The 26,622-nt window shown below is 48.9% G+C and overlaps 1 protein-coding gene across 1 annotated transcript in view; it reads left to right on the top strand.

Annotated features, from left to right (window-relative positions):
* The window catches only part of LOC137428036 (receptor-type tyrosine-protein phosphatase H), a 329,265-nt gene that overhangs the window by 44,118 nt on the left and 258,525 nt on the right, over positions 1–26,622 (top strand). The window contains exons 3-4 of the mRNA XM_078777499.1: positions 8,648–8,914; positions 19,659–19,925. Coding sequence (XP_078633625.1) covers positions 8,648–8,914; positions 19,659–19,925 — 534 coding nt within the window. The remainder of the gene's footprint in view (positions 1–8,647; positions 8,915–19,658; positions 19,926–26,622) is intronic.

The following is a 26,622-nucleotide window of genomic DNA, read 5'->3' as shown; positions in this document are numbered from 1 at the left end:
AGCAGAAGAAGAGCAGCAGACATTTTCAGGGAAGTTAGTCATTACCAAGTCCAGAAGAGAAGATGTTCCGTTGACTGAGATCCGGGTCGGGAAATTGACAGATTGTGTCAGTCCCAGTGAGTCGCAGAAGTCCTTTGCTGAGGAGCCATGGCTGGTGAGAGAGGTACCCACACCCAGCCAACTGGCATGATGACAGTTGAAATCACCACATATGAGGAAGAGAGAGTTGGGATGAGTAGATAGAAGTTGGTCCATATCATCAGACAGCGATATGTAGATGGAGTCATCACTGTTTGGTGGACGGTACAACACACATATGAACAAGAGGTGGGAGCGAAGGGGAAGCCGTAGCCAGAGGTATTCCTGGGGGTGAGGTGGAGAGAGTGCAGTGCAGGGCGAGTGAGGAAGAGAGTTTTTGATAAAGATAGCAACCCCGCCTCCAGGACGAGGCTCAGGTCTATCATACCGGAGGAGGGAGTAGCCCGGGAGAGATACTATGGAATCAGAGACATCATAAAGGAGGAAAGTTTCTGTTAAGCAGATCACGTCTGGTTTGACAGAAGCAACCTGTATGGAGAGATCAGTTAAGTTTGAACGAAGGCCCCGGATGTTTGAGGTCCATACCGTTAATGAAGAGGAAGGGGGAGCATCAGATATAGAACAGGGGGGAGGAGGGGTAGGGTAAGATGTGGAAGAGGTGGAAGAGGTAGGGAGAGCTGTTGAAGGTGTGTCAGAGATTTCAGAATAGCTCGGAGAAAGGGAAGGATGGGGCGGACAAAATGTTTGATGGTGATTGGGTGAGCCACAATGAGGTGTTATTTGAGGAGGGGGAAGAGCGAGGCAGAAGGTTGGGGGAGATGGAGGTGAGAGTTTGAAGGGGGAAGAAGCGGGGAGGACGCTTTGAGGAGGGGGAGTGAGAGGGGGGAAATTGAGAAGCAATGAGGGTGGGGAGATTTGAAGGGGAGGGGTGAGGGGGGAGTTTGGGAGGGAAGGGACAAGGGGAGGGATTTGAAAGGGATGGGATATGGGGGAGATTTGGAGGGGAGGGGTGAGGCAGGAGTCTAGGAGGGGAGGGGCGAGGGGGCGTCTTGGCGGGGAGGGGTGAGGGGGTAGTTTAGGAGGGAGGGGGCAAGGGGGGAGATTTGAAAGGGATGGGTGATGGGGAAGATTTGGAGGGGAGGGGTGATGGGGAAGATTTGGAGGGGAGGGGTTATGGGGAAGATTTGGAGGGGAGGGGTGAGATTGGATTTTTGAAAGTGTACGATTTATGGGAAACGAACATTTATTGCAAAATGAGTTTCTTGTGACCTGCGAGTTAAAAATACGTTTAAGGACGCTGGATGGAGGATGGAGTGCAGGAGAGTTTAGGGAATGTAGAACAAAGGCACTATAGGAGATGGATATTTTTTTTGGGATGAATTGATTTGGTGAGCAAGTCGAAAGCAGCCTTTTAAAGAAGAAGAAGAAAAAGGTGTTATAGAATATGACGGAATACATAACTTGAGGGGAAAGTGTAAACATTGAAGGTTAATGAGTGAAAACTATCTGGGGAAATGGGGGAGAAACACGTGGTCGAAGAACGAACGAACGAATAAGAATGAATATTTTTTTTTTTTTTTTTTTTTTTTGGGAGTTGAGATTTACACAAGGAAGAAGGCTATGGGTGAAAAGCCTGGGAATACAGAGAACGAAAGTTATTGGATCACAAACGACGGACCGCTGAGAAAAACAAAGCCTCAAGGTTGTACAGTGCACACTGTACAAGGCCTCAAGACACGACACGGCAAACAGACGATCAATTTATGAAAGATAAACACCGAGAAACAACCAAAGTTGCACACAATAACTTCACACACCGAAAGATAAATACAGTTTCGACAAAATACAATTGTGAACAGACTTAACTTCGAAAAACGTGGAGACCGTGTGGAGCTTCGAAAATCCCTGCCGCCGTCTCCAAGATCTCGCGAGATCAATGTTGATGAAACATTTGTGTGTTTCAACGACACATTTTCAACTACACAAACATTCAACTACACATCAACTACACATTTGATGAAAATTTCCTGTCAATCCGACCAGCGGTTGCTGAGAAACTTAATTATGAAGTTTTCGGAGGTGCAAAATATGGTGGAAGAATAATAATAATAACTAGAACTGCCACTTTAAAACTGCTGGCAGTGATGACCGGTTTACTCGCACCCACTTTTGATGCAACCCCACTGTTGATACAACCCCACTTTTCATACAACCCCACTTGTGATACAACCCCACTTTCATTGGACATGCTTTGACACAACCCCCTTGGATACAACCCCGACACACACCCACACACACACACACACACACACACACACACACACACACATACACACACACACACACACACACACACACACACACACATCCCCCCTACCCCCTCCCACACACACACCCACACCCCTCCCCCCACACGCACACCCCTCCACACACACACACACACACACACACACACACACACACACACACACACACACACACACACACCAACCCCCCCCCCCTCCACATACACAAACACACCCCACCCCCAACACACACACACACACACACACATCCACACCCACACACAAACACACATATCCACACCCACACACAAACACACATATCCACACACACACCCACACCCACACACAAACACCCCCACACCCCTCCCTCCACACACCCACACAAACGCACATCCCCTTCCACCCCACCCCCTCCCCTAGATACACACACACACACACACACAAACACACGCACACATCTCTACACCCCCCCCCCACCCCAACACCAACACACACACACACGCACACACAAATCCCCCCACTCCTAACACACACAAACACACGCACACATCCCCCCTACCCCCACCACACCCCTCCCCCCATACGCACACCCCTCCCCCCACACGCACACACACACCCCCCCCCTACACACACACACGCTTATTTTTCAAGATAAGCAGGTTGCAAGGTCAGACATATATATGGTGGCGGCCATCTTGGATTTTGACGTGGCGACCCAATTTTCGATAGCGTTCTTCCTTGTGCCTAGATACACCCACACACCAAATTAGAAGTTGCTACTTCGCTTATTTTTCAAGATATGCAGGTTGCAAGGTTCAGACATACATGGTGGCGGCCATCTTGGATTTTGCCGTGGCGACCCAATTTTCAATAGCTGGCGCATGCGCAGATGGGTTGCACTGCGATGCCACTGAAAAGCGACTGAGAAAACCGCGCATGCGCAGATCGCGGACATGATTCATTTCGATTTATATCTTTATTTAATTTCCGAAAAGACGTCTGAATTCGAAAATCGCGTGATGACGTCACGACGTAAATGCATTTCTTCATATAACTTCAGATCGGCTGGATGGATTGTGACGAAATAAACGGCATCGTGTAGGGCATTTATTTGCGCAAATTTCAAGACCAATTACGACCATGACAGCCATTTCCTTCTCGCACAGCACCTTACGTAATATGTGGATGGATGTTTGCATATGCGCAAATGGGCCATTGTATTTTCGTGTATTACGTACGCGCCTTGATGGGCTTACTTTCAGTGAAATACGATCGAGTTAAAAATAGTCAGAATTTGAGCAAATCTGTTTCATTTGTTTGTTAATATGCCTCAGCTATTGACAAAACTGCAATTATATTTTTTTTTGCGGTTCAAATGACCGCGGGAGATCGCGTTATCGTGAGCACGTACTGGAAAGACAAAATGGTGTGTTTCTTCTTCTTTCAACAATAAAGACTTATAGCTTCGCGACCGTACATCCAATCATCTTGAAATTTTGCACACTTGTTACTCTTCATGACTTCTACTACAGTATGAAGTTTCACGTCGATCAATAAAGCGATTCAAGAGATATCCATTTTTTTTTTAAAAATCGTTTAATTAACGATATCTGCCAAACCACGTGACCTATCGCAAATGCTAAAATGACATTTTAGTAGACTGACATGCTGAACAGACCTGTGAAGTTTCTCCTCGATTGGATCAAAAATGAGGGAGGAGCTACGTTTTAAAGGTTCATGCTTTAAACCGTCATAACTCTGCAACCATGTGTCGGATGACGTCGCCCTCGCTGACTTTTTTGTTCGTCATGGGCATGCGATTCTGCGTGCAAAGATTGGCCTCGATCTGTTCAGCCGTTGCAGAGAAAAAGGGGTTTTCGTGTTTTCACGAAAAACAAGATGGCGGCCGAAGCACGTGACCTGCGACGTCATAATTACCATTAAAATATTCTACAGACCGAGTCCCTCCTATGGTGAAAATTTTATCTCAATCGGCCCTATTATTGCAGAGAAAATGTTTTTTAAAGGAAATTAAAACTGAAAATGGCAATCACACTGATGTCGGATGATGTCGTGGCCTGGGAGGACAAAATGGTGTGTTTCTTCTTCTTTCAACAATAAAGACTTTAGCTTCGCGACCGTACATCCAATCATCTTGAAATTTGGTACACTTGTTCCACCTGATGAGAGCTACATTGCATTAAAAATTCAAGTCGATCCATGCAGTGGTTCAAGAGTTACAAGCTTTTTAAAGTTTAACTTCCATTATTTATTGTGGCCAAACCATGTGACTTAAAAAAACGTCTCAAGTAACGATTAAACATCCCCCCATGAGGAACATTTATGTAAAGTTTCCACTCGATACCTCCACAAATTATGGAGGTGATTCCATTTCTAGTTTGAGATTTCAAAACGTCATAACTCTGAAACCACGTGTCGGATGACGTCGTGCTCACTGACTTTTTTGTTTGTCATGGGTATCCGAATATGCATGCCAAGTTTGGGCTCGATCCGTTCAGCCGTTGCGGAGAAAAAGGGTTTTTTGTGTTTTTTCACAGAAAACAAGATGGCGGCCGAAGCATGTGACGTATGACTTCGAAAATTTTCGCATTCTGAGTTTTTTTTAACTAAGCATCTGGGGGAAAAATCTCTTTTTCGGGGGAGAAAAACTGTGTTTGACGAATTCTAACCTCTTAACGTTAGCATTTTTGATATACTCAATACACATGTTTTTTGTTCCCATTGCAGAGTTCTTTAGAATGAGCCATTCCTCAAATTTTTCCATTGAGCCGTTTCGGAGATACAGAGGGGCAAAGTTGAAGGTGTTTTACAAGATGGTGCCCATACCACGTGACCTATGACGTCATCATTAGCATTAAAAAATTCTACGAGCCTAGCCGATCATTTGATGAAAATTTCCTGTCAATCCGACCAGCGGTTGCTGAGAAACTTAATTATGAAGTTTTCGGAGGTGCAAAATAGGGTGGAAGAATAATAATAAGAAAAACTCTCGCAGTAATAATAGGTTACTCTCCATTTCATGGAGAGTAAACCTAATAAGAAAAACTCTAGCAGTAATAATAGGTTACTCTCCATTTCATGGAGAGTAAACCTAATTAGGGACACGCAACACCTATACAGGCTCTTGCTGCTTGCAGCTTGCGGTTCATTTGTCCCTGTGCTAACAGGTGGAAGTTCTCTGGGGGAGCAATCAAAAATCAGTTTTGTGAAATATGACCCATCAGGATGTTCATGTTATTATGAGTCCATAATAACCGTAGCTGATAACCTATTTGTCCGACTTTCCTCAATATTAAGCTGATTGTCCTCTTGGACTGAATTCCTGTCATATTTGAAATTTCTTCCACAGTCTTCCACCCTAAACCGGAGTTTGGCCGTAGGTGCCATACTTTGTTCATGCCTGCATCAATGAAGCGTTGGCACAAATCATGGCTCTTGAATACATCAGGGAAGAGAGGGTTGAAAAACAGTGGTTCAACTTCGAACATCCCTGGGGAGTATGTGTCCTCTTTGCGACTCATTGTGAGACCTTTCCAGGCATTGAAAAGGCTCTGGTGGAATATAGGGAGCGTTGCTGTACCACATCCTTGAGGTGGGTCAGGAATACTTCACGACCATAGCCGAATCTACCCGCCTGTTGCAAAATATGACAGGCCAATGGGTGGTTTGGCAGGTGCTCGACATATAGAAGGCGCTGAATGGAGCACAAGCGAAAGGCCATGAGGCAGGATTTCACGTGAACAAGCCCTTGGCCTCCTTCAGATGAAGTATGGCATATTACGTTTGGCCGCAGCCAATGATGGCCTCCCCCAAAAAAGTCCACAAGTTTGGCCTGGATCATTCTAAGCAGCACTTCCGGCGGTTGTAGGCAAATAAAACGATGCCATAAAGTTGCAGCAACCAAGTTATTGGCAACTAAGACACGGCCCTTAAATGAAAGGTGTGGTGTGGCTCTTTTCCACAGGTTCAGTCTCCTCTCCATTTCTCCAATCAAGCCTTCCCAATTATTTTCCATAAATTGTGTGGAACCAAGGGACACACCAATGTAGTCGATACCATCTGCCTTCAATTCTAAGTTTTCCGGAAGAGGAGGTAGATGTGTCGAGACAGGGAGGCAACTATGAAGGTAAGGCACCCAAATAGCTTTGCTTTTCCTCCAATTAACTTTCAGGGAAGAAGCCTGGAAAAAGGTTCTCAAGGATTTAACAAGAGCATCAATATCCCGGTTGCTTCTGATAATGACGCACACATCATCTGCATACGCTGATATAGTCAGTGGTGGACTCGTTGGGAAACACCTCAGGCCAGAGATATTCTCCCTGAGCGTACAAAGTAATGGTTCCATTGCTAATGCAATAAATAGCACCGCAAAGCGGGCGTAACCCCTCAGCCCATCCATGGTGGAAACCAATTTCAAGATGGCAGCCGTGGTGGCCATATTGAAAATCGCAGCGCGCCCATTTTCGAAAGGTACCTTCCTCTACTCAACCCCAACACACACTGCAAAAATGGATTTAATCGGACAAGCCGTTCTCCTTGAAATTGACGGAAACGAAAGGTTGATGGACATCCGTGATGACAATACCCCTTAGCTCAATTTGGGCTGAGGGGTGAAAAGCAATCCTGAGACTAGGCAACCCTGCCGTACCCCTCTCTGAACCTGTTTGGGGGAAACGAGTTCATTGTTTACCTTAATTACACTGGAGATGTCAGTGTACAATAGAGATATGAAGGCTCTGAAATTAACCCCACAGCCACATGCTTCCAGAACACGCCACAAAAAAACATGATCGATACTGTCAAAGGCTTTTTCAAGGTCTAGAAAAATTATTCCAAAATCATTTTGCTCGTGGTAAGTGCCCCTTAAATCCCGAACTAAAAAATGTTGTCATAAATGGATCGACTGGGGATGCAGAAAGTCTGATCGGGTAGGACCGGATCACCAATGACTTTCTTCAGACGATTTGCCATCGCTTTTGAAAACTGTTTGTAGTCGGTGCACAACACTGAAACTGGTCTCCAATTCTCCATCCGCCGGAGATCTCCTGACTTTGGGAGGAGACTCACCACTGCTCTCCTTAGGCTTAATGGCATTGCACCAGTTCGCAGGGATTCTTGGATTACAGTGCATTCAGAAAGTATTCAGACCCCTTCACTTTTTCACATTTTGTTATGTTGCAGCCTTATGCTGAAATCGTTTAAATTCAATTTTTCCCTCATCAATCTACACTCGATACCCCATAATGATGAAGAGAAAACAGGATTTTAAAAAGTTTTGCAAATTTATTACAAAGAAAAACCTGAAATATCACATTTACATAAGTATTCAGACCCTTAACTCAGTACTTAGTTGAAGCACCTTTGGCACATCTTCCATTTATGAATTATGGAGGCCACTGTGCTCTTGGGAACCTTCAATGCAGCAGAGATTTTTTTAGTAGGCTTCCCCAGATCTGTGCCTCGACACAATCCTGTCTCTGAGCTCTGCAGGCAGTTCCTTCGACCTCATGGCTTGGTTTTTGCTCTGATATGCATTGTCAGCTGTGAGACCTTATATAGACAGGTGTGTGCCTTTCCAAATCATGTCCAATCAATTGAATTTACCACAGGTGGACTCCAATAAAGGTGTAGAAACGTCTCAAATATGATCAAGAGAAATGGGAGGCACCTGAGCTAAATTTCAAGTGTCATAGCAAAGGGTCTGAATACTTATGTCAATGTGATATTTCAGTTTTTTCTTTTTAATGAATTTGCAAAACTTTCTAAAATCCTGTTTTTTCTGTCATTTTGGGGTATTGGGTGTAGATTGATGAGGGAAAAAATGAATTTAAACGATTTCAGCATAAGGCTGCAACATAACAAAATGTGAAAAAAGTGAAGGGGTCTGAATACTTTCTGAATGCACTGTAGGTTTGCTCTCCGTCTCTCTGTCCATCCGTCTCACCTGTGGTTTTCTGCACTTTTTTCTACACCCTTCAACATATTCAACTAAAACTTGTACTTGGTTGTTTCAAAATAAGGTACAGAAAATTATGAGTTTCGGGACGTTTCACCAATTTTTCACGGAGTTTTGCCCTTTTTGGACGTAGAAAACATCACATATTATTACCTGGGTCAGTTTTCCAGACTTTCCCCCCTAATCCTTGAAACATGGTGAATTGAAACTTGGTAATGGACCTGGATTGCAAAGGAATTCTCCCTGTTGTTGTGATAGTGTTGAAAGTATTGCTCAATTACACCAAAACCAAAAACTACTTGTTGATGTCAACTCATTCTTTTGCTTCTTTCTTTTTCATTTTCAGATCCATCACCTCCTGAAAATCTCCAAATTTCAACACAAAACTCAACATCTCTCTCCATCTCCTGGACCAACCCAAATGATACAAACCAAGCACGTTATGAATATCTTGTGATGTTGATCATTGACAACATCACGGTAGAAAATGAAACCACAGGGCAAACATACATCACCTTTTCAAACCTCCCTCCTGGCACCGACTACAACGTTTCTGTGTCAACAATATACAATGACACACAAAGCCAAGCTACAGAGATACCTGCTACTACAGGTAGGCATGGAGAATACTTGATTATAAACATGAAAAATTGAGAAGCTGGAAAATAACTTCCACCCTCAGGGGTATTTTATTTATTTATTTATTCGGATGCAGCCTTTGGCCGATTGGCTGAATCATTTTCTGGGGGCACGGTTGTCCTGCTGATGCAATGCCCCCTTACCAGGGAGTACGTTCTCATTTTGCCAACCTTGGAAGAATGATGGGCTGAATTGACCCACCTCGTGCTAATTCGACAACATGACAGGGGCTTGAATTCAAGACCCCAAGATTGTGTGCCACCCCCTTTCACCGTTAAGCCAGCCCCAAGGTTCGAGTTTGGACCTGTGATGTTGGTTTGGAAACGGGTGGGGGTTTGGGGGTTCATGTATCAAGAACCAAAGGGATTTAAGGTCAGAGGTCATGAAGGTCATGAAGGTCAACTCTTTTCTCCCGCCTCTGGAACAAACTCCCTCACTCCCTTCAATCCCACTCGTCCCTCCAGGTCTTTAAAACAGCTGTTCACCACCATCTCTTATCTTCCCCCATCCAAAACCTTGATCTTTTCTACCCCCGCTAATTCACCCCAGATCCACCTTCCTTGAAATTCCAACTTCTTTCCTGGAAGTCCTGGCCGTGTCCATATGTTTTATACCTCTCCCATCCCCCCCCCTTCCCATGCCCCCCCCCCCAAAGCCCTCTCCCTCCCACAGATCTCTCGATGTCTCCATGTCTCTCGGTCCCTGCTCTCAAATGTTGTGTTTGTGTCCTTCTCCCTCTCTCCCCATCTTGTCTACCGCTCCCGATGTTATATGTTTTTGTGTCGGTTTGTCTTTCTGTGTGATTAATGTTCGCTCTTTCACGAGCCTCGATCTTGTATACAAAAAAAAAAACCAGCCTTGATTTTAGAAAGCGGTTTCCTATTGGGATAAAATAACGTTTTTAAATGGGAAACATTGAGTGAGGACAAAGTGGGCGCATGAAGGATTTGCCAACAATTTGATCTGAATATGGAGAAACTTGAAAAAATCAATGTCTCTACGTCACCCGAAAAGCCTCTGCCCCACAATAAATTTTTGCTTATTCTGACCCTAAACCTGGTGTTGGTGTTAAAGGTTAGGGTGCTGGGTTGGGAGTCTCGGGTCCTGAGTTTGAATCCTGGTCGGTCGTTTAATTAACTCCAGGTGAGGTTGACTCGGCCTGTCATCCTTCCGAGGTTGGCAAAATGAGTACCAGTTGAGAATGAACCATTCGAGTATCCCGTGTCGGGGCGGCGACCCATCCAGGATTGTGCCCCACAGTCAAGAAACTGCTATGGCAGCCATATGCATCTGAAAATGCAGGAGTGGACATCATCATCATTACTCTGGCTTTCACCAAGAAACTCAGGATAATTTGACCTCAATATCTAATCCGTACATGTGTATCATGGGACATGCACTTCGTTTAGTTCAAATACCATACCCAATGGTGTCACATGAACAGGGGTTTTCATGTGATCTCTGACCCTTGACCTTTTAGTAGCAAATAATATATACCTTGGATGGATTCACTGATGGAGGTTTATACATATTTGAATCAATTTTGACTTAAATCCCTTCAGCTGTTATCAAGCATCGCATGTTCACCTGACATGACCTCTGACCTTTGACCTCTTCATGGTGAAGTCTCATCAGTTCCTCTTTGCATTCTCATGTATACTTCTACCAAAATCCCATCGCTGCTTCAAAAGTTAGTGCGGCAACATAATTTTTTACCTTACGAGACCTCTGGCTTTTGGCCTTTGACCTCTTGACCCCATGATCTTATCGGTTTATCTTTACATAATTATACATACAGTGCCGACAGAAAGTCTACACCCTCTTTCAATACTTTAACCTTTTGTTACCTTACAGCCTGGAGTTAAAATGCATTAAATAAAACTTTTTCCACCTTTATCTGCACATCGTAACCTACAACTTACAAGTGAAAATCAAATTGTACAAATTTCAGAAAATTAATTCAAAACAATTAGAGCTCCATTCAAAGTACACCGCCCCCATGCCAAATAAATAAATAACATCCTCCAGCGCGGCATTGCCGGGGCGCCTTTGGTGATACCGCCGTGCAGCACATTGAGGCGGTATTGGGAGGGACGGGTGTACAATAACTAATTGATGGATTGCGTAATTAAAATCAATAAATAATGATCGTAAAATAATTTCTTCATCAATTGGCTAATAGCATATCTCAACCACTGGTGTTTCGTTTGAAGGTGTATCTTTTTGAAAATTAATTTAAAAAGTCATTAATCGAAAAAAATAAACAATTAATTGATTAATCAATAAATAATACATCGATTAATTAATTAAATCAATAAATCAAAAATACTTCAGAGCTACAATACTTGTTCACTGTCGTGTCCGAATATCAGCTTCCTCGCTCAAAAGGTGCCCGAGATATTGCCCAGATGAGATAGAAAATAAATAAATGAAAAATAACGAAATAAATATAAAATAAAGGTAAAATAATTAAATTATTAATCAATTGGCCAATACAATACCTAAAGCACCACTGTTTCATCAGAATCTGCAACTTAGAAAAAATTAAGTCGGTCATTAATCGAATAATTAAATAATTAATCGATTAATCAATTAAACAATAAATGAAAAATACAATTTACAGCCAAATCACGGTCATTGTCGTGTCCATGTATTAGCTTATACAGAATGATATATATTCAGACGGAAGCCAAACAGTTCAATCTTGGTTTCATCAGACCACAGAATCATCTTTCTCACAGTCTGAGAGTCCTTTAGGTGGTTTTTTGCAAACTCCAAGTGGGCTGTCATGTGTCTTTCACAGAGGAGAGGCTCCTCACCTCGCTCCTCACCAACTCCTCGCTCCTCTCCAACCCTCAGCTCCTCTCCAACCCCACTCCTCTCCAACCCCTCGCTCCTCTCCAACCCCTCGCTCCTCTCCAACCCCTCGCTCCTCTCCAACCCCTCGCCCCTCTCCAAACCCTCGCTGGAATGAATGCCAGTTTAAACAGGATTACCTTTACTTCCGTATAATAGTGATGAATGAAATAATAACGAAGAAATATCTGTCGGCAATTTCCCGTCTGTGGCGATACGTGAACGAAGCTATGCTCCTCTTTCCACATTATTGTGATGACGTATAAATTAAATATTTAATTGTGACGATTGTCATCAAATGGAAAAGTCCGCCACGAATTTTCAATATATCTCGCCATTTTCCCATCTGTTATTTTAGGCGGTGTATGACCGACCGTGCCGCGAATTTTAAAACATATAGTGGTGTCACCCATGGAAATCCCACGGGCATGGACGTGTGTGACATTTCAACATATTGAGTTCGATGCTGCACATTCATTTTTACAAAATGGTTACTGGCAATTCAACAGATCCAGAAATGGTGTAATGAACACAATTGATTTATTTCACATAATATGTGACCCCTCACTCCTTTCCACCTGACACTCTCCTCTTTCCACCCTCACGCCTCTCCAAACCCACTCCTCCTCACACTCCTCTCCAATACCTCCTCACACTCCTCTCCAATACCTCCTCATACTCCTCTCCAATACCTCCTCACACACCTCTCCAATACCTCCTCACACTCCTCTCCAATACCTCATCACACTCCTCTCCAATCCCTCACACTCCTCTCCAATCCCTCACACTCCTCTCCAATCCCTGACACTCCTCTCCAATCCCTCACACTCCTCTCCAACCCCTCACACTCCTCTCCAATTCCTCACACTCCTCTCCAATCGCTCACACCCCTCTCCAATTCTTCACACTCCTCTCCAATCTCTCACACTCCTCTCCAATCCCTCACACTCCTCTCCAATCCCTCACACTCCTCTCCAATCCCTCATACTCCCCTCCAATCACGCCTCACTCGCCTCTCCAATCCCTCACACGCGTCTCCAATCCCTCACACTCCTCTCCAATCCCTCACACTCCTCTCCAATCCCTCACACTCCTCTCCAATCCCTCACACTCCTCTCCAATCCCTCACACTCCTCTCCAACCCCTCACACTCCTCTCCAATCCCTCACACTCCTCAATCCCTCACACTCCTCTCCAATCCCTCACACTCCTCTCCAATCCCTCACACTCCTCTCCAATCCCTCACTCTCCTCTCCAATCCCTCACTCTCCTCTCCAATCGCTCCTCACTCTCCTCTCCAATCGCTCCTCACTCTCCTCTCCAATCACGCCTCACTCGCCTCTCCAATCGCTCCTCACTCGCCTCTCCAATCGCTCCTCACTCTCCTCTCCAATCGGCCCTCACTCTCCTCTCCAATCGGCCCTCACTCTCCAACCCCTCGCTCCTCTCCAATACCTCCTCACACTCCTCTCCAATACCTCCTCACACTCCTCTCCAATACCTCCTCACACACCTCTCCAATACCTCCTCACTCTCCTCTCCAATCGCACCTCACTCGCCTCTCCAATCGCTCCTCACTCGCCTCTCCAATCGCTCCTCACTCGCCTCTCCAATCGCTCCTCACTCTCCTCTCCAATCGGCCCTCACTCTCCTCTCCAATCGGCCCTCACTCTCCTCTCCAATCGGCCCTCACTCTCCAACCCCTCGCTCCTCTCCAATACCTCCTCACACTCCTCTCCAATACCTCCTCACACTCCTCTCCAATACCTCTTCACACTCCTCTCCAATACCTCCTCACTCTCCTCTCCAATACCTCCTCACTCTCCTCTCCAATCGCACCTCACTCGCCTCTCCAATCGCTCCTCACTCACCTCTCCAATCGCTCCTCACTCGCCTCTCCAATCGCTCCTCACTCGCCTCTCCAATCTCTCCTCACTCGCCTCTACAATCGCTCCTCACTCGCCTCTCCAATTGCTCCTCACTCTCCTCTCCAATCGGCTTTTTCCCGTCTCGTTTCTCTCGTTTTTCTCCCGTCTAGTTCTTTTTCTTGCTGCATCATGTTCAAGTTTGCGTTCTTCATCGATCATCTCATTCATTTTGGAAATGGAAGTTTCCACGCAACGCATGAATTGTCACGATCCTCAAGAGGAAGTGTCTCGTAATCATCAAATGACAAATGGCAAGTAAATTACAAGTAAATTAAATTAAAGATTTCAAATAAACCAATTTAAAGTGTATGCGCACATAAATAATTTATAAAAACGAAGAAATATCTCTCGGTAATTTCCTGAAACATATTTTACTTCCGGATAATAATGTTGAATGAAATAAGAAAGAACGAAGATATATATGTCGTTTTTGTGCCGACTCTCATAAAAGGTAAAAGTAATAAATCTTAACGGAAAAGAAAAAGCGAATTTTTAATATATATCGACATTTTCCCCGAATGTTATTTTAGGCGGCGTATTTTCGTGTATCATCGTGGCGCGATTTTTATAAATATATCTCGGCAATTTCCCGTGTGTGCGTGAATGTTCTCAATTATTTCTGACACCGAGTCTAAAACTATCGATAAAAATAGAATCAGATGGTGAATTCGAGATAAAATCGTGAGGGTGACTCTCAATGAATGGGCTTTATTTTATAGGCCTTTGAGAAATCATTTCGTTCTATAAACGGAAACTTTCACGGGATTCTTTTCCCGTTTTTTTTCAACCGAGTCTAAAACTAAGTTTCGCGACTGTTAAAAATGAAATGATATATCGAATTAGAATTGAAATAAACCTGTGTGAGAGAGAAAGGCAAGCATGGGCCTAACTAAACAGGCCTCAAAGCCATTCGAGGTAATAAAATGGTGGATATTTGTTTACATGAAGCCTCTCCAAGAATGGGTGGAGCTACTCTGCAAACGGACTAAGCCACACCCCGGACAGACAGACAGACAGACAGACAGACAGGTTGCTGTTGTTGTAGTTGGGCGTCAACATACACTCTTCAACACATTCAACTAAACCTTGTACTTGGTTGTTTTATAATAAGGTACAGAAAAAGTTTGAGTTTCGGGACGTTTCACCAATTTTTCACGTAGTTTTGCCCTTTTTGGACGTAGAAAACATCACATTGTGGCGGACACAAAAGCCCACTGGCGTGGTGACATCATTCCACGCACCAAGTGGGCGGTGGCCACGCCCGAGGGGTAGGCGTGGCCTCATGATATACACCGGGCGACCAGCCCGGAGGAGTTCAGTGTTACAGTGTAGTCTTACAATAAAGACGTTCATATGTTACCGCTTGTCCGCTTCCTCCTTGCTCACAAGCAGCGCGTGTAACGCCGCGCTTTACTGGTGACCCTCGACGTTGGATCTGCCGTAGCGATCCTTCCGAACACGACGCCATTGCAATGGCCAACGACAAGTCAATGGCGATTAAACTTCCCGAATTTTGGGAGGCCCAGGCCGAGGTCTGGTTCGTTCAAGCCGAAGCCCAATTTCAGCTTCGGCGCCTCACCAACGACGACCTGCGCTACTGCCATGTCGTCGCCTCCCTCGGGCCCGGCACGGCCGCTCGAGTTGTGTCCGTCCTTCGCCACCCACCGGACGGCCACAAGTACGAGGCACTCAAGCGGCTACTCCTAGCCACGTTCAGCCTCACGGACGACGCACGGGCCGACCGCCTCCTGGATCTCCCCGAGCTCGGTGAGACGTGCCCGTCGGTCCGAATGGACCATATGCTGTCACTGTTGGGCGACGAAGCCCCCGGTTCGCTATTCCGGGCGCTTTTCCGTCGCCAACTTCCAGCGCAGGTTCGCCTCGCGTTGGCCGGGACCGGGCTAACGGAACCCCGAGCATTGGCGGCCGAGGCGGACAACTACTTCGCCGCTTCGGACACGCGGGCGAGCGTTGGCGTGGCCGTCACGGCCTTCGACGCTGCTGTTCCACAGCATCATCTTCTACAGCACGCTGAGTTTCAGCAGCATGCTGATACGCACCTCGTGAACGCCGCCACGCCCCGCCCACCGCCGCGGCGAAAACCGCCACCGCGGGGAAACCCGTCGACTCCACCGGCCTGGCGGAGCCAGCCGCGCTCCTCCAGCTCCACCACCTGGTGCTGGTTCCACGCCAAGTTCGGCCACGAAGCTCGGCGGTGTCATCCGCCGTGCTCCTTCAACGGGTCGGGAAACGCCCGGGCCGGCGCTCAATTGTGGCGATGAGCGCCGGCCGTTCGAGCAGCCTGCTGTTCATAACGGACACCTTCTCCGGGCGCCGTTACCTGTGCGACACGGGAGCACAGGTGAGTGTCATTCCCGCCGGCACGTCAGACAAGCACGCCGCGGGTGGGGGCCCCGCGCTGCTTGCCGCGAACGGGACGCCCATCCGTACGTACGGAAAACGCTGCCTCTCTCTGCGGTTTGGAGGGCAGGTTTTCCGATGGACGTTCGTCACCGCCGACGTGCCCATGGCACTGCTTGGCGCGGACTTCCTGTGCGCTAATGGGCTCCTGGTCGACGTCAAGCGCAGACGGCTTGTCCAGGCCGAGACGTTCAGCTCGCTCGCATGTGCGTTGCCCAGCTCAACGAGCGGCTTGCCAAGCGGCTTGCCGAACGATTCGGTTCCGGCCACGTTGGTCTGTACGCTTCCGGCAGCGGACGCATTCACCCGCCTCCTCGCCGGCTTCCCGGCCCTCACGCGGCCCACCTTCTCGGCGGGGCCGTCAAGCACGGGGTGGCCCATCACATCCCCACCGTCGGGCCACCGGTCTACGCCCGGGCACGCCGCCTCGAGCCGACGAAGCTGGCGGTGGCAAAAGCGGAGTTCGCTACCCTGGAGCGACTCGGCATCGTTCGGCGCTCAGAGAGCGCTTGGGCGTCGCCGCTGCACATCGTGCCGAAGCCCGGCGGGGGATGGCGACCGTGCGGGGACTATCGCCGTCTCAATGACGCCACGACTCCCGACCGCTACCCCGTCCCCCACATTCAGGACTTTTCCGCCCGTTTGGCGGGCAGGTCCTTCTTCTCGAAGGTGGACCTCATACGCGGCTACCATCAGGTCCCCGTCAGGCCGGAGGACGTCCCGAAGACGGCGGTCATCACGCCATTCGGACTCTTCGAGTTCCTGCGCATGCCCTTCGGTCTGAAGAATGCGGCTCAGGCGTTCCAGCGACTGATGGACAGCGTCCTGCGCGACTTGGATTTTGTCTACGTCTACCTGGACGATATCCTCATCGCCAGCGCGTCCCGCGAAGAGCACCTACGCCACCTCCGCACGCTCTTCGAATGCCTGGGCCAGCATGGCCTGATTGTGAACCCCGCAAAGTGCCGGTTCGGCGCCGCCACAATCGATTTTCTGGGGCACCGTGTCACCAGGCACGGAGCCGTCCCCCTGCCGGCCAAGGTGGAGGCGGTGAAGGGGTTTCCGCGCCCCCGCACGATCAGAGGGCTGCAGGAGTTCCTGGGCATGGTGAACTTTTACCATCGGTTCCTGCCCCGTATCGCCCAGCTCCTGCGCCCCCTGCACGAAGCTCTCCGAGGTAAGCCGGGCAAAGGCGACGTTACCTGGACCGAGCAGATGGACACGGCGTTCACGGGCGCGAAGCTCGCCTTGGCTAACGCCACCATGCTCGCGCACCCGGCGCCCGATGCACCGATCGCCCTCACCACCGATGCCTCGGACTACGCGGTGGGCGCGGTGCACGAGCAATGGGTGCGTGGAGCTTGGCAACCGCTGGCGTTCTTTAGCCGGCAGCTTCGCCCGCCCGAACGCAGTTACAGTACCTTCGACCGCGAGTTGCTCGGACTTCACTTGGCGGTCAGGCACTTCCGCCATCTGCTCGAGGGCCGGGCGTTCACTGCCTTCGTCGACCACAAGCCGCTGATCTTCGCGATGGGCAAGGTCACCGAGCCGTGGTCGGCCCGGCAGCAGCGTCACCTCTCGGCCGTGTCCGAGTACACGACGGACATCCAGCACGTCGCGGGGAAGGACAACCCGGTGGCGGATTGCCTTTCCCGGGCCGTCGCCCACGCAGTCCACCTCGGCATCGACTATGCCCGGATGGCAGCAGACCAGGCCGCTGACCCCGACGTCCAGGCCTTGCGGACCGCCGTCACGGGCCTCCGCGTCACCGAGGTGCCGTTCGACGGCGCGGGCGCGGCCCTCTTGTGCGACGTCTCCCTCGGGCGTCCTCACCCCATTGTGCCCGCGGGCTGGCAGCGCCAGGTGTTTGACGCCATCCACGGCCTGTCCCACCCGGGCGCGAGGGCCTCCCAAAGGCTGATCGCCGACAAGTTCGTCTGGCATGGCCTCCGGAAGGCCGTCCGCGGCTGGGCCAGGACATGCCTCGCGTGCCAGCGCGCCAAGGTGCACCGGCACACCCAGGCCCCATTGGCCCCGTTCACGGTGCCGGAACGCCGGTTTGACCACGTCCACGTGGACCTGGTGGGACCTCTGCCCCCCTCGCGGGGTTTCACCCACGTCCTCACCATGGTGGACCGCACCACCCGGTGGCCGGAGGCCGTGCCCTTGGCGTCGACAACGGCGGCCGATGTCGCGCAGGCTTTCATCGCCACCTGGGTCGCCCAGTTCGGCGCCCCCTCAGACATCTCATCCGACCGCGGCCCCCAGTTCACCTCGGAGCTCTGGGGGGCGGTTGCGCAGGGGCTCGGGGTCCGGCTGCACCGAACCACGGCCTACCACCCCCAGGCTAACGGCCTGTGTGAGCGATTTCACCGCTCATTGAAGGCCGCGCTCCGGGCCACCCTCCGCGACGGCGGCTGGGTCGACAGGCTCCCCTGGGTCCTGCTGGGCCTCCGGACGGCGCCCAAGGAGGACCTGCGCGCATCCGCGGCGGAGTTGGTCTTCGGGCAACCGCTGCGGGTGCCGGGCGAGTTCCTCCCCGACTCCACGGCACCATGGTCCGCGGCACAGCAGCGCTCCGCTCTGCAAGAGACCGCCCAGAGGTTCGCCCCGGTGCCAACGGCATGCCACGGGCACCCACCGACGCACGTCGCCCCGGAGCTTCGCACGGCGGAGTACGTCTTCGTCCGCCACGATGCCCATCGGACACCACTGCGGCCCCCGTACGACGGGCCTTTCCGCGTGCTGGAGACCGGGGCGAAGCACTTCACCCTGGACATCGGCGGTACTCCTGACCGCGTTTCGGTAGACCGCCTCAAGCCGGCCCACCTCGATGTGGACCATCCACCGCCAGTGGCCCGACCCCCACGTCGGGGCCGCCCTCCTGCGGGCGGACCCCCGGCACCGCCCAGCCCCGCCGCCACGGCGCCCCCCGGTCCTGCACCCATCCCAGGGGCAGCCAGGGGCATCCCACCTGGTATCCCTGCACCCCGGACGCCGCCGATCGCCAGGGGGTGCTTCGGCCGGGTCATTCGTCGGCCCCACAAACTGGCCCTCCAGGTGCGCGGGAATTCTGGGGGGGCGCGTGTGGCGGACACAAAAGCCCACTGGCGTGGTGACATCATTCCACGCACCAAGTGGGCGGTGGCCACGCCCGAGGGGTAGGCGTGGCCTCATGATATACACCGGGCGACCAGCCCGGAGGAGTTCAGTGTTACAGTGTAGTCTTACAATAAAGACGTTCATATGTTACCGCTTGTCCGCTTCCTCCTTGCTCACAAGCAGCGCGCGTAACGCCGCGCTTTAACATATTATTATTACCTTGGTCAGTTTTCCAGACTTTCCCCCCTAATCCTTTAACTTGTTGAACTGAAACTTAGTAATCCACCTACATTGCAAAGGAATTCTCCCTGTTGTTGTGATAGTGTTGAAAGTATTGCTCAATTACACCAAAAACAAAAACTACTTGTTGATGTCAACTCATTCTTTTGCGTCTTTCTTTTTCATTTTCAGATCCATCACCTCCTCAAAATCCCCAAATTTCAACACAAAAGTCAACATCTCTCTCCATCTCCTGGACCAAACCAAATGATACAAACCAAGCACGTTATGAATATCTTGTGATATTGATCATTGACAACATCACGGTAGAAAATGAAACCACAGGGCAAACATACATCACCTTTTCAAACCTCTCCCCTGGAACTGACTACAACATGTATGTGTCATCACTCTACCATGGCAGAAAAAGCCAAGCTGTAGAGATACCTGCTACGACAAGTAGGTATTTTGAAACTTTTAATGAATTATGGAGCTGAAATTAAGAACAGACCAGAAATAACTAATCACAGTAAAATTATCTGTATGAACTGATAATGCTTGACATTTGCTGTCCGTGTGTTTTACTGTTTTTGTGTTCTTAGTCAAGGCTCATATAAGAGCTAACACATGTAACATATAATAAAGGGAGTGGGAGGCAAGAGGGGGGTGGGGGGGGAGGGAAGCATAATAACAGTAATGAACAGGGACATCGGGAGATCTGTGGAAGGTTGAGGGGGGGGGGGGGGCGGCGGCGTACACGGTATAAACAAGATAGACACTCCTCGGGATTTCAGGAATGAAAACTGAATTTTAAATGTTTGGTTTGGGGTGAATTAAGGGGGGTAGAAAAGGTGAAGGTTTTGGATGAGGGAAGACAAGAAATGGTGGTGAACAGCTGTTTTAAGGACCTGGAGGGAGGAGTGGGATTGAAGAGAGTGAGGGAGTTTGTTCCAGAGGTGGGATAAAAGAGGAATGAAAGAGTGAAGGTGAGCAGAGAGTCTTGATTTTGGCAGTTTAACCATAAAAGGGTTGCAGGCAGATCTTGTGCGACCTGTAGGAATATTTGGGGGACAGAGCCCAGAGAGAGCTGGGGGGGGTGGGGGGGTGGGCAAGGCCAGAGAGGAGTCGGTAGAAGGCGGAAAGACCACCAAACCTGCGTGCGGTGAGTGAGTGAAAGGCCCTTTGAGTTAGCTTCATCGCGGGAGGTTCCAATGATTCTGAACGCTTTGGTTTCAACAGTCTTGAAGACGAGCAGGGTGTGAAACAGGAGCACCGGCCCAGAGGGGAGAGCAGTATTCCATTGAGCTGCGGATGAAAGCCTTGTATGTGGTGAGGAGCTCAGGTGTGCCAAGGAAGGACTTCGCACGACGGAGGATGCCCAGTCGGCGACTGGCTTTGGAGGCCAGATTTGAAATGTGGTTTTCCCAGGAAAGATCATGGCAGACAGTGAGACCCAAAAGCTTGAGTGACAGAACTTCTTCGAGAGAATTGTTCAGAAAGTGGATGGGAGGGTTGTCCAGTCGGTCTTTTCGGAGAGCCATCGTAAGAGTGTGAGATTTGTCAGGATGGAAAGACATGTTCCACTTGTTTACCCAGTCTGTGATTTTGACCAGGTCTGCAGAGAGTGAGGAGGCTGTAGACTGCCGATCTGAGGGATGAGGAATGGAGCGACAGAGAGTAAGGTCATCAGCAAAGAGATAGAGAGGATTTTCAAGAGAGTCAGAGAGATCATTGATGAAGACCAGAAAAAGCACAGGGCCCAGGACACTGCCTTTGGGAACTCCAGCCTGAACGGGAAGAGTAGATGAGAGAAACCCATTCAGGGCCACACGTTGACTACGACTAAAGAGGAAATCCGCCAGCCATGCGTGGAGATTTCCATGGATACCAAAGGAGGAGAGTTTGGTGAGCAGAGCGGGGTGCCAGACCGTATCGAAGGCACGTGATATGTCAAGGGAGACGGCTCTAATTTCCTGTTTGGCATTGAGGACCTCCATCCATTGTTGAGAAAGCAGAAGCAGCACATCCAGAGTCGAGTGACCAGGTCTGAAACCAAATTGATGGTCAGAGATCAAGCCATTGGAGAAGAGGAAAGATTTCATATCTGAAGCAATGATGGATTTCATGACTTTGCTGATAATTGGGAGAAAGCTGATTGGTCTGTAGTTGCTAGGATCTGTTTTTGCACCTTTTTTGTGCAAAGCGGTGATGTTGGCTGATTTCCAAGCAGATGGCAGATGACCTTGAGCAAAAGAGAGGGTGAAGAGAACAGAGAGAGGGAGTGAAAGAGCGGAAGAACATGATTTTAGGACCCGTGGGCTGATGCTGTCAGGATCAGTTGCAGAATCAGAGTCGAGGGTTGACAGAAACTTTTCCACCTTGTCAGGAGGAAAGGACACAGAATCCAGGAGCAGCTGGGTACGACTGGGTATGGTGGGTACAGAGAGGGATGGGTTTGGGACACAAGATTTAGAGGCAAACACAGAGTTGAGGCATTCAGCTTTTTCATGTGTGGAGTCAGCCGTGTCGCCGTTTGAGGTGAGGGAGGGGATGGAGGAGGAACAAACACCAGAAACAGATTTGACCAGACGCCACCAGGATTTGGAAGAGGGAGACAGATAAGAGAGTTCAGTCTTGAGAACGGAGAGATATAGTTTCCTGGCTCTCCTGAGGGTGGACACACACTTGTTTCGGGCTTTGTGAAAGAAATGAGATTTCCTTCCGTTGGATTTCCTTTCCAGGAGACGAAAGCAAGTTGTTTCTGGGCAACAGCCTCACCACAAGATTCCATGTACCATGGACGGGAGGAAGGGTATGACAACTGAAGACGAGATGGGATAAATCTGTGCATGAGAGAGAGCAATTTACTTTGGAAGAATTCCCAGGATGAGTTGATGTCAGAGGCGTTAGAGATGGGAGACCAGTCCAGATGATCGATGGCTGCTTGAAGACCGTGCCAGTTGACCTGAGTGAAATGCCAGACTCTTCGACGCTGAGGAGGCTCTCTGAGAATGGTCAGAGAGATGTCCACTTTGACAAGCACATGATCAGATGAGCCGATTGGAGCAGAAGAAGAGCAGCAGACATTTTCAGGGAAGTTAGTCATAAACAAGTCCAGAAGAGAAGATGCTCCGTTGACTGAGATCCGGGTCGGGAAATTGACAGATTGTGTCAGTCCCAGTGAGTCGCAGAAGTCCTTTGCTGAAGAGCCATGGCTGGTGAGAGAGGTACCCACACCCAGCCAACTGGCATGGTGACAATTGTAATCACCACATATGAGGAAGAGAGAGTTGGGATGGGTAGAAAGAAGTTGGGCCATATTATCAGACAGCGAGATGTAGATGGAGTCATCACTGTTTGGTGGACAGTACAACACACATATGAACAAAAGGTGGGAGCGAAGGGGAAGCGGTAGCCAAAGGTATTCCTGGGGGTGAGGTGGAGAGAGGGCAGTGCAGGGCAAGTGAGGAAGAGAGTTTTTTATAAAGATAGCAACCCCACCTCCAGGACGAGGCTCAGGTCTATCATACCGGAGGATGGAGTAACCTGGGAGAGATACCAAGGAATCAGCGACATCATGAAGGAGGAAAGTTTCTGTTAAGCAGATCACATCTGGTTTGTCAGAAGCAACCTGTATGGAGAGATCAGTCAAGTTTGAGCGAAGGCCCCGGATGTTTGAGGCCCATACCGTTAATGAAGAGGAAGGGGGAGCATCAGATACAGAACGGGGGGAGGGGAGGAGGGGTAGGGTAAGATGAGGAAGAGGTAGGGAGAGCTGTTGAAGGTGTGTCAGAGATTTCAGAATAGCTTGGAGAAAGGGAAGAATGGGGCGGACAAAAGGTTTGATGGAGATTGGGTGAGGCACAGTGAGGTGTTATTTGAGGAGGGGGAAGTGCGAGGCAGAACGTTGGGGGAGATGAAGGTGAAAGTTGGAAGGGGGAAGAAGCGGGGAGGACGCTTTCAAGAGGAGGGGTGAGAGGGGAGTCTAGGAGGGGAAGAGCGAGGGAGAGTCTTGGAGGGGAGGGGTATGGGGGGAGTTTGGAAGGGAGGGGAGGGAAGGGGCAAGGGGGTAGATTTGGAGGGGAGGGGCAAGGGGGTAGTTTTGGAGGGGAGGGGTGATGGGGAAGTTTTGGAGGGGAGGGGTGATGGGGAAGTTTTGGAGGGGAGGGGTGATGGGGAAGATTTGGAGGGGAGGGGAAAGGGGGAAGATTTGAAAGGGATGATGGTGGTGGGGAAGATTTGGAGGGGAGGGGCAAGGGGGAAGATTTGAAAGAGATGGGTGATGGGGAAGATTTGGAGGGGAGGGGCAAGGGGGTAGATTTGGAGGGGAGGGGCAAGGGGGTAGATTTGGAGGGGAGGGGTGATGGGGAAGTTTTGGAGGGGAGGGGTGATGGGGACGTTTTGGAGGGGCGGGGTGATGGGGAAGATTTGGAGGGGAGGGGAAAGGGGGAAGATTTGAAAGGGATGGGTGATGGGGAAGATTTGGAGGGGAGGGGCAAGGGGGAAGATTTGAAAGAGATGGGTGATGGGGAAGATTTGGACGGGAGGGGCAAGGGGGTAGATTTGGAGGGGAGGGGAGATGGGGAAGTTTTGGAGGGGAGGGGTGATGGGGAAGTTTTGGAGCGAAGGGGTGATGGGGAAGATTTGGAGGAGAGGGGCAAGGGGGAAGATTTGAAAGAGATGGGTGATGGGGAAGATTTGGAGGGGAGGGGCAAGGGGGAATATTTGAAAGAGATGGGTGATGGGGAAGATTTGGAGGGGAGCGGTAAGGGGGTAGATTTGGAGGGGAGGGGTGATGGGGAAGTTTTGGAGGGGAGGGGGGATGGGGAAGTTTTGGAGGGAAGGGGGGATGGGGAAGTTTTGGAGGGAAGGGGGGATAGGGAAGATTTGGAGGGAAGCGGTGGTAGGTAAGATTTGGAGGGGAGGGGTGAGATTGGATTTTGAAAAATGTACGATTAATGGGAAATGAACATTTCTTGCAAAATGAGTTTGAGACCTTCGAGTCAAAAATACGTTTGAGGATGCTGAAGGAGGGGTGGAGTGCTGGAGAGTTTCGGGAATGTAGAAAAAAGGAACTGTAAGAGATGGTATTTTTTTTTGGAATGAACTGATTTGGTGAACAAGTCAATTGGACCTCCCAACGGTATTGGGAGGGAGAGGTATACAATAACTTATTGATGGATTGCGTAAATAAAATCAATAAATAATGATCGTAAAATAATTTCTTAATCAATTGGCTAATAGCATATCTCAACCACTGGTGTTTCGTTTGAAGGTGTATCTTTTTGAAAATTAATGAAATAAGTTATTAATCGAAAAAATAAACAATTAATTGATTAATCAATAAATAATACATTGATTAATTAATTCATCAATAAATCAAAAATACTTCAGAGCCACAATACTTGGTCATTGTCGTGTCCGAATATCAGCTTCCTCGCTCAAAAGGTGCCCGAGATATTGCCCAGATGAGATAGAAAATAAAAACGTGATTAATAACGAAATAAATATAAAATAAAGGTAAAATAATTAAATTCTTAATCAATTGGCCAATACAATCCCTAAAGCACCACTGTGTCATCAGAATCTGCATCTTAGAAAAAATTAAGTCGGTCATTAATCGAATATTTAAATAATTAATCGATTAATCAATGAAACAATAAATGAAAAATACAATTTACAGCCAAATTACGGTCATTGTTGTGTCCAAATATTAGCTTATACAGTCTGATATATATCAGCTTATGCAGTATATAAATATCCTATCGCTTATAAATCAGCTTATAAATATCTTATCGCAAAAGGTGCCTGAGATGAGAAAGAAAATAAATAAGTGATTAACAAACTGATACTAATTAACTAATTAATCAATTAATTGATTCATCAAAAAACAAAAAATACCATTTTTGCCAAAGCAAGTGCTCACTATTATGCTGAAATGTCAGCTTCCCAGCTCAAAGGATGGATTCCTCCAGTGGGCTGTTCTGCCTTTTCACCAGAGCCAGTGAGAATGACAATGTCTGCCATTCCCCTTCACACAGACACAACAGACACAACAGACTGTATCATCCCAACTGTCTACCCTCAGGACAAGTGTGTGTCTATCCTCAGGAGAGCCAGGAAACAATATCTCTCCACTCTCAAGACTGAACTCTCAAACCTGTCTCCCTCCTCCAAATCCTGGTGGCGTCTGGTCAAATCTGTTTCTGGTGTTTGTTCCCCCTCCATCCCCTCCCTTACCTCAAATGGATACACAGCTGACTCCACATGCGAAAAAGATGAATGCCTCAACTCTGTGTTTGCCTCAAAATCTTGTGTCCCAAACCCGTCCCTCTCTGTACGCACCGTACCCAGTCGTAGACAGCCGCGCCTGGACTCTGTGTCCTTCTCTCCTGACAAGGTGGAGAAGTTTCTGTCAACCATCGACTCTGATTCTGCAACTGGACATGACGGAATCGGCCCACGGGTCCTAAAATCCTGCTCTGCCGCTCTTTCTCACCCTCTCTCTGTTCTCTTCACCCTCTTTTGCTCAAGGTCATCTTCCATCTGCTTGGAAATCTGCCAACATCACCGCTTTGCACAAAAAAGGTGCAAAAACAGATCCCAGCAACTACAGACCAATCAGCCTTCTCCCAATTATCAGCAAAGTCATGGAATCCATCATTGCTTCAGACATCAAATCTTTCCTCTTCTCCAATGGCTTGATCTCTGATCGACAATTTGGTTTCAGACCAGGTCACTCTACTCTGGACATGCTGCTTCTGCTGTCTCAACAATGGATGGAGGTCCTCAATGCCAAACAGGAAATCAGAGCTGTCTCCCTTTGACATATCACGTGCCTTCGATACAGTCTGGCACCCCGCTCTGCTCATCAAACTCTCCTCCTATGGTATCCATGGAAATCTCCACGCATGGCTTGCAGACTTCCTCTCTGCTCATAGTCAACATGTGGCCCTGAATGGGTTTCTCTCATCTCCCCTCCTGTTTAGGCTGGAGGTCCTCAAGGCAGTGTTCTGGGCCCTGTGCTTTTTCTGGTCTTCATCAATGATCTCTCTGACTCTCTTGGAAATCCTCTCTATCTCTTTGCTGATGACTCCACACACTGCCGCTCCATTCCTCATCTCAGATCGGCAGTCTGCAGCCTCCTCACTCTCTG

This window comes from Myxine glutinosa, chromosome 5, assembly GCF_964187855.1.
Source record: "Myxine glutinosa chromosome 5, kmMyxGlut1.1, whole genome shotgun sequence".
Classification (NCBI taxonomy): domain Eukaryota; kingdom Metazoa; phylum Chordata; class Myxini; order Myxiniformes; family Myxinidae; genus Myxine; species Myxine glutinosa.
Note: the sequence above shows the minus strand (reverse complement) of the source record. Positions and strands in the feature narration are given on the sequence as shown.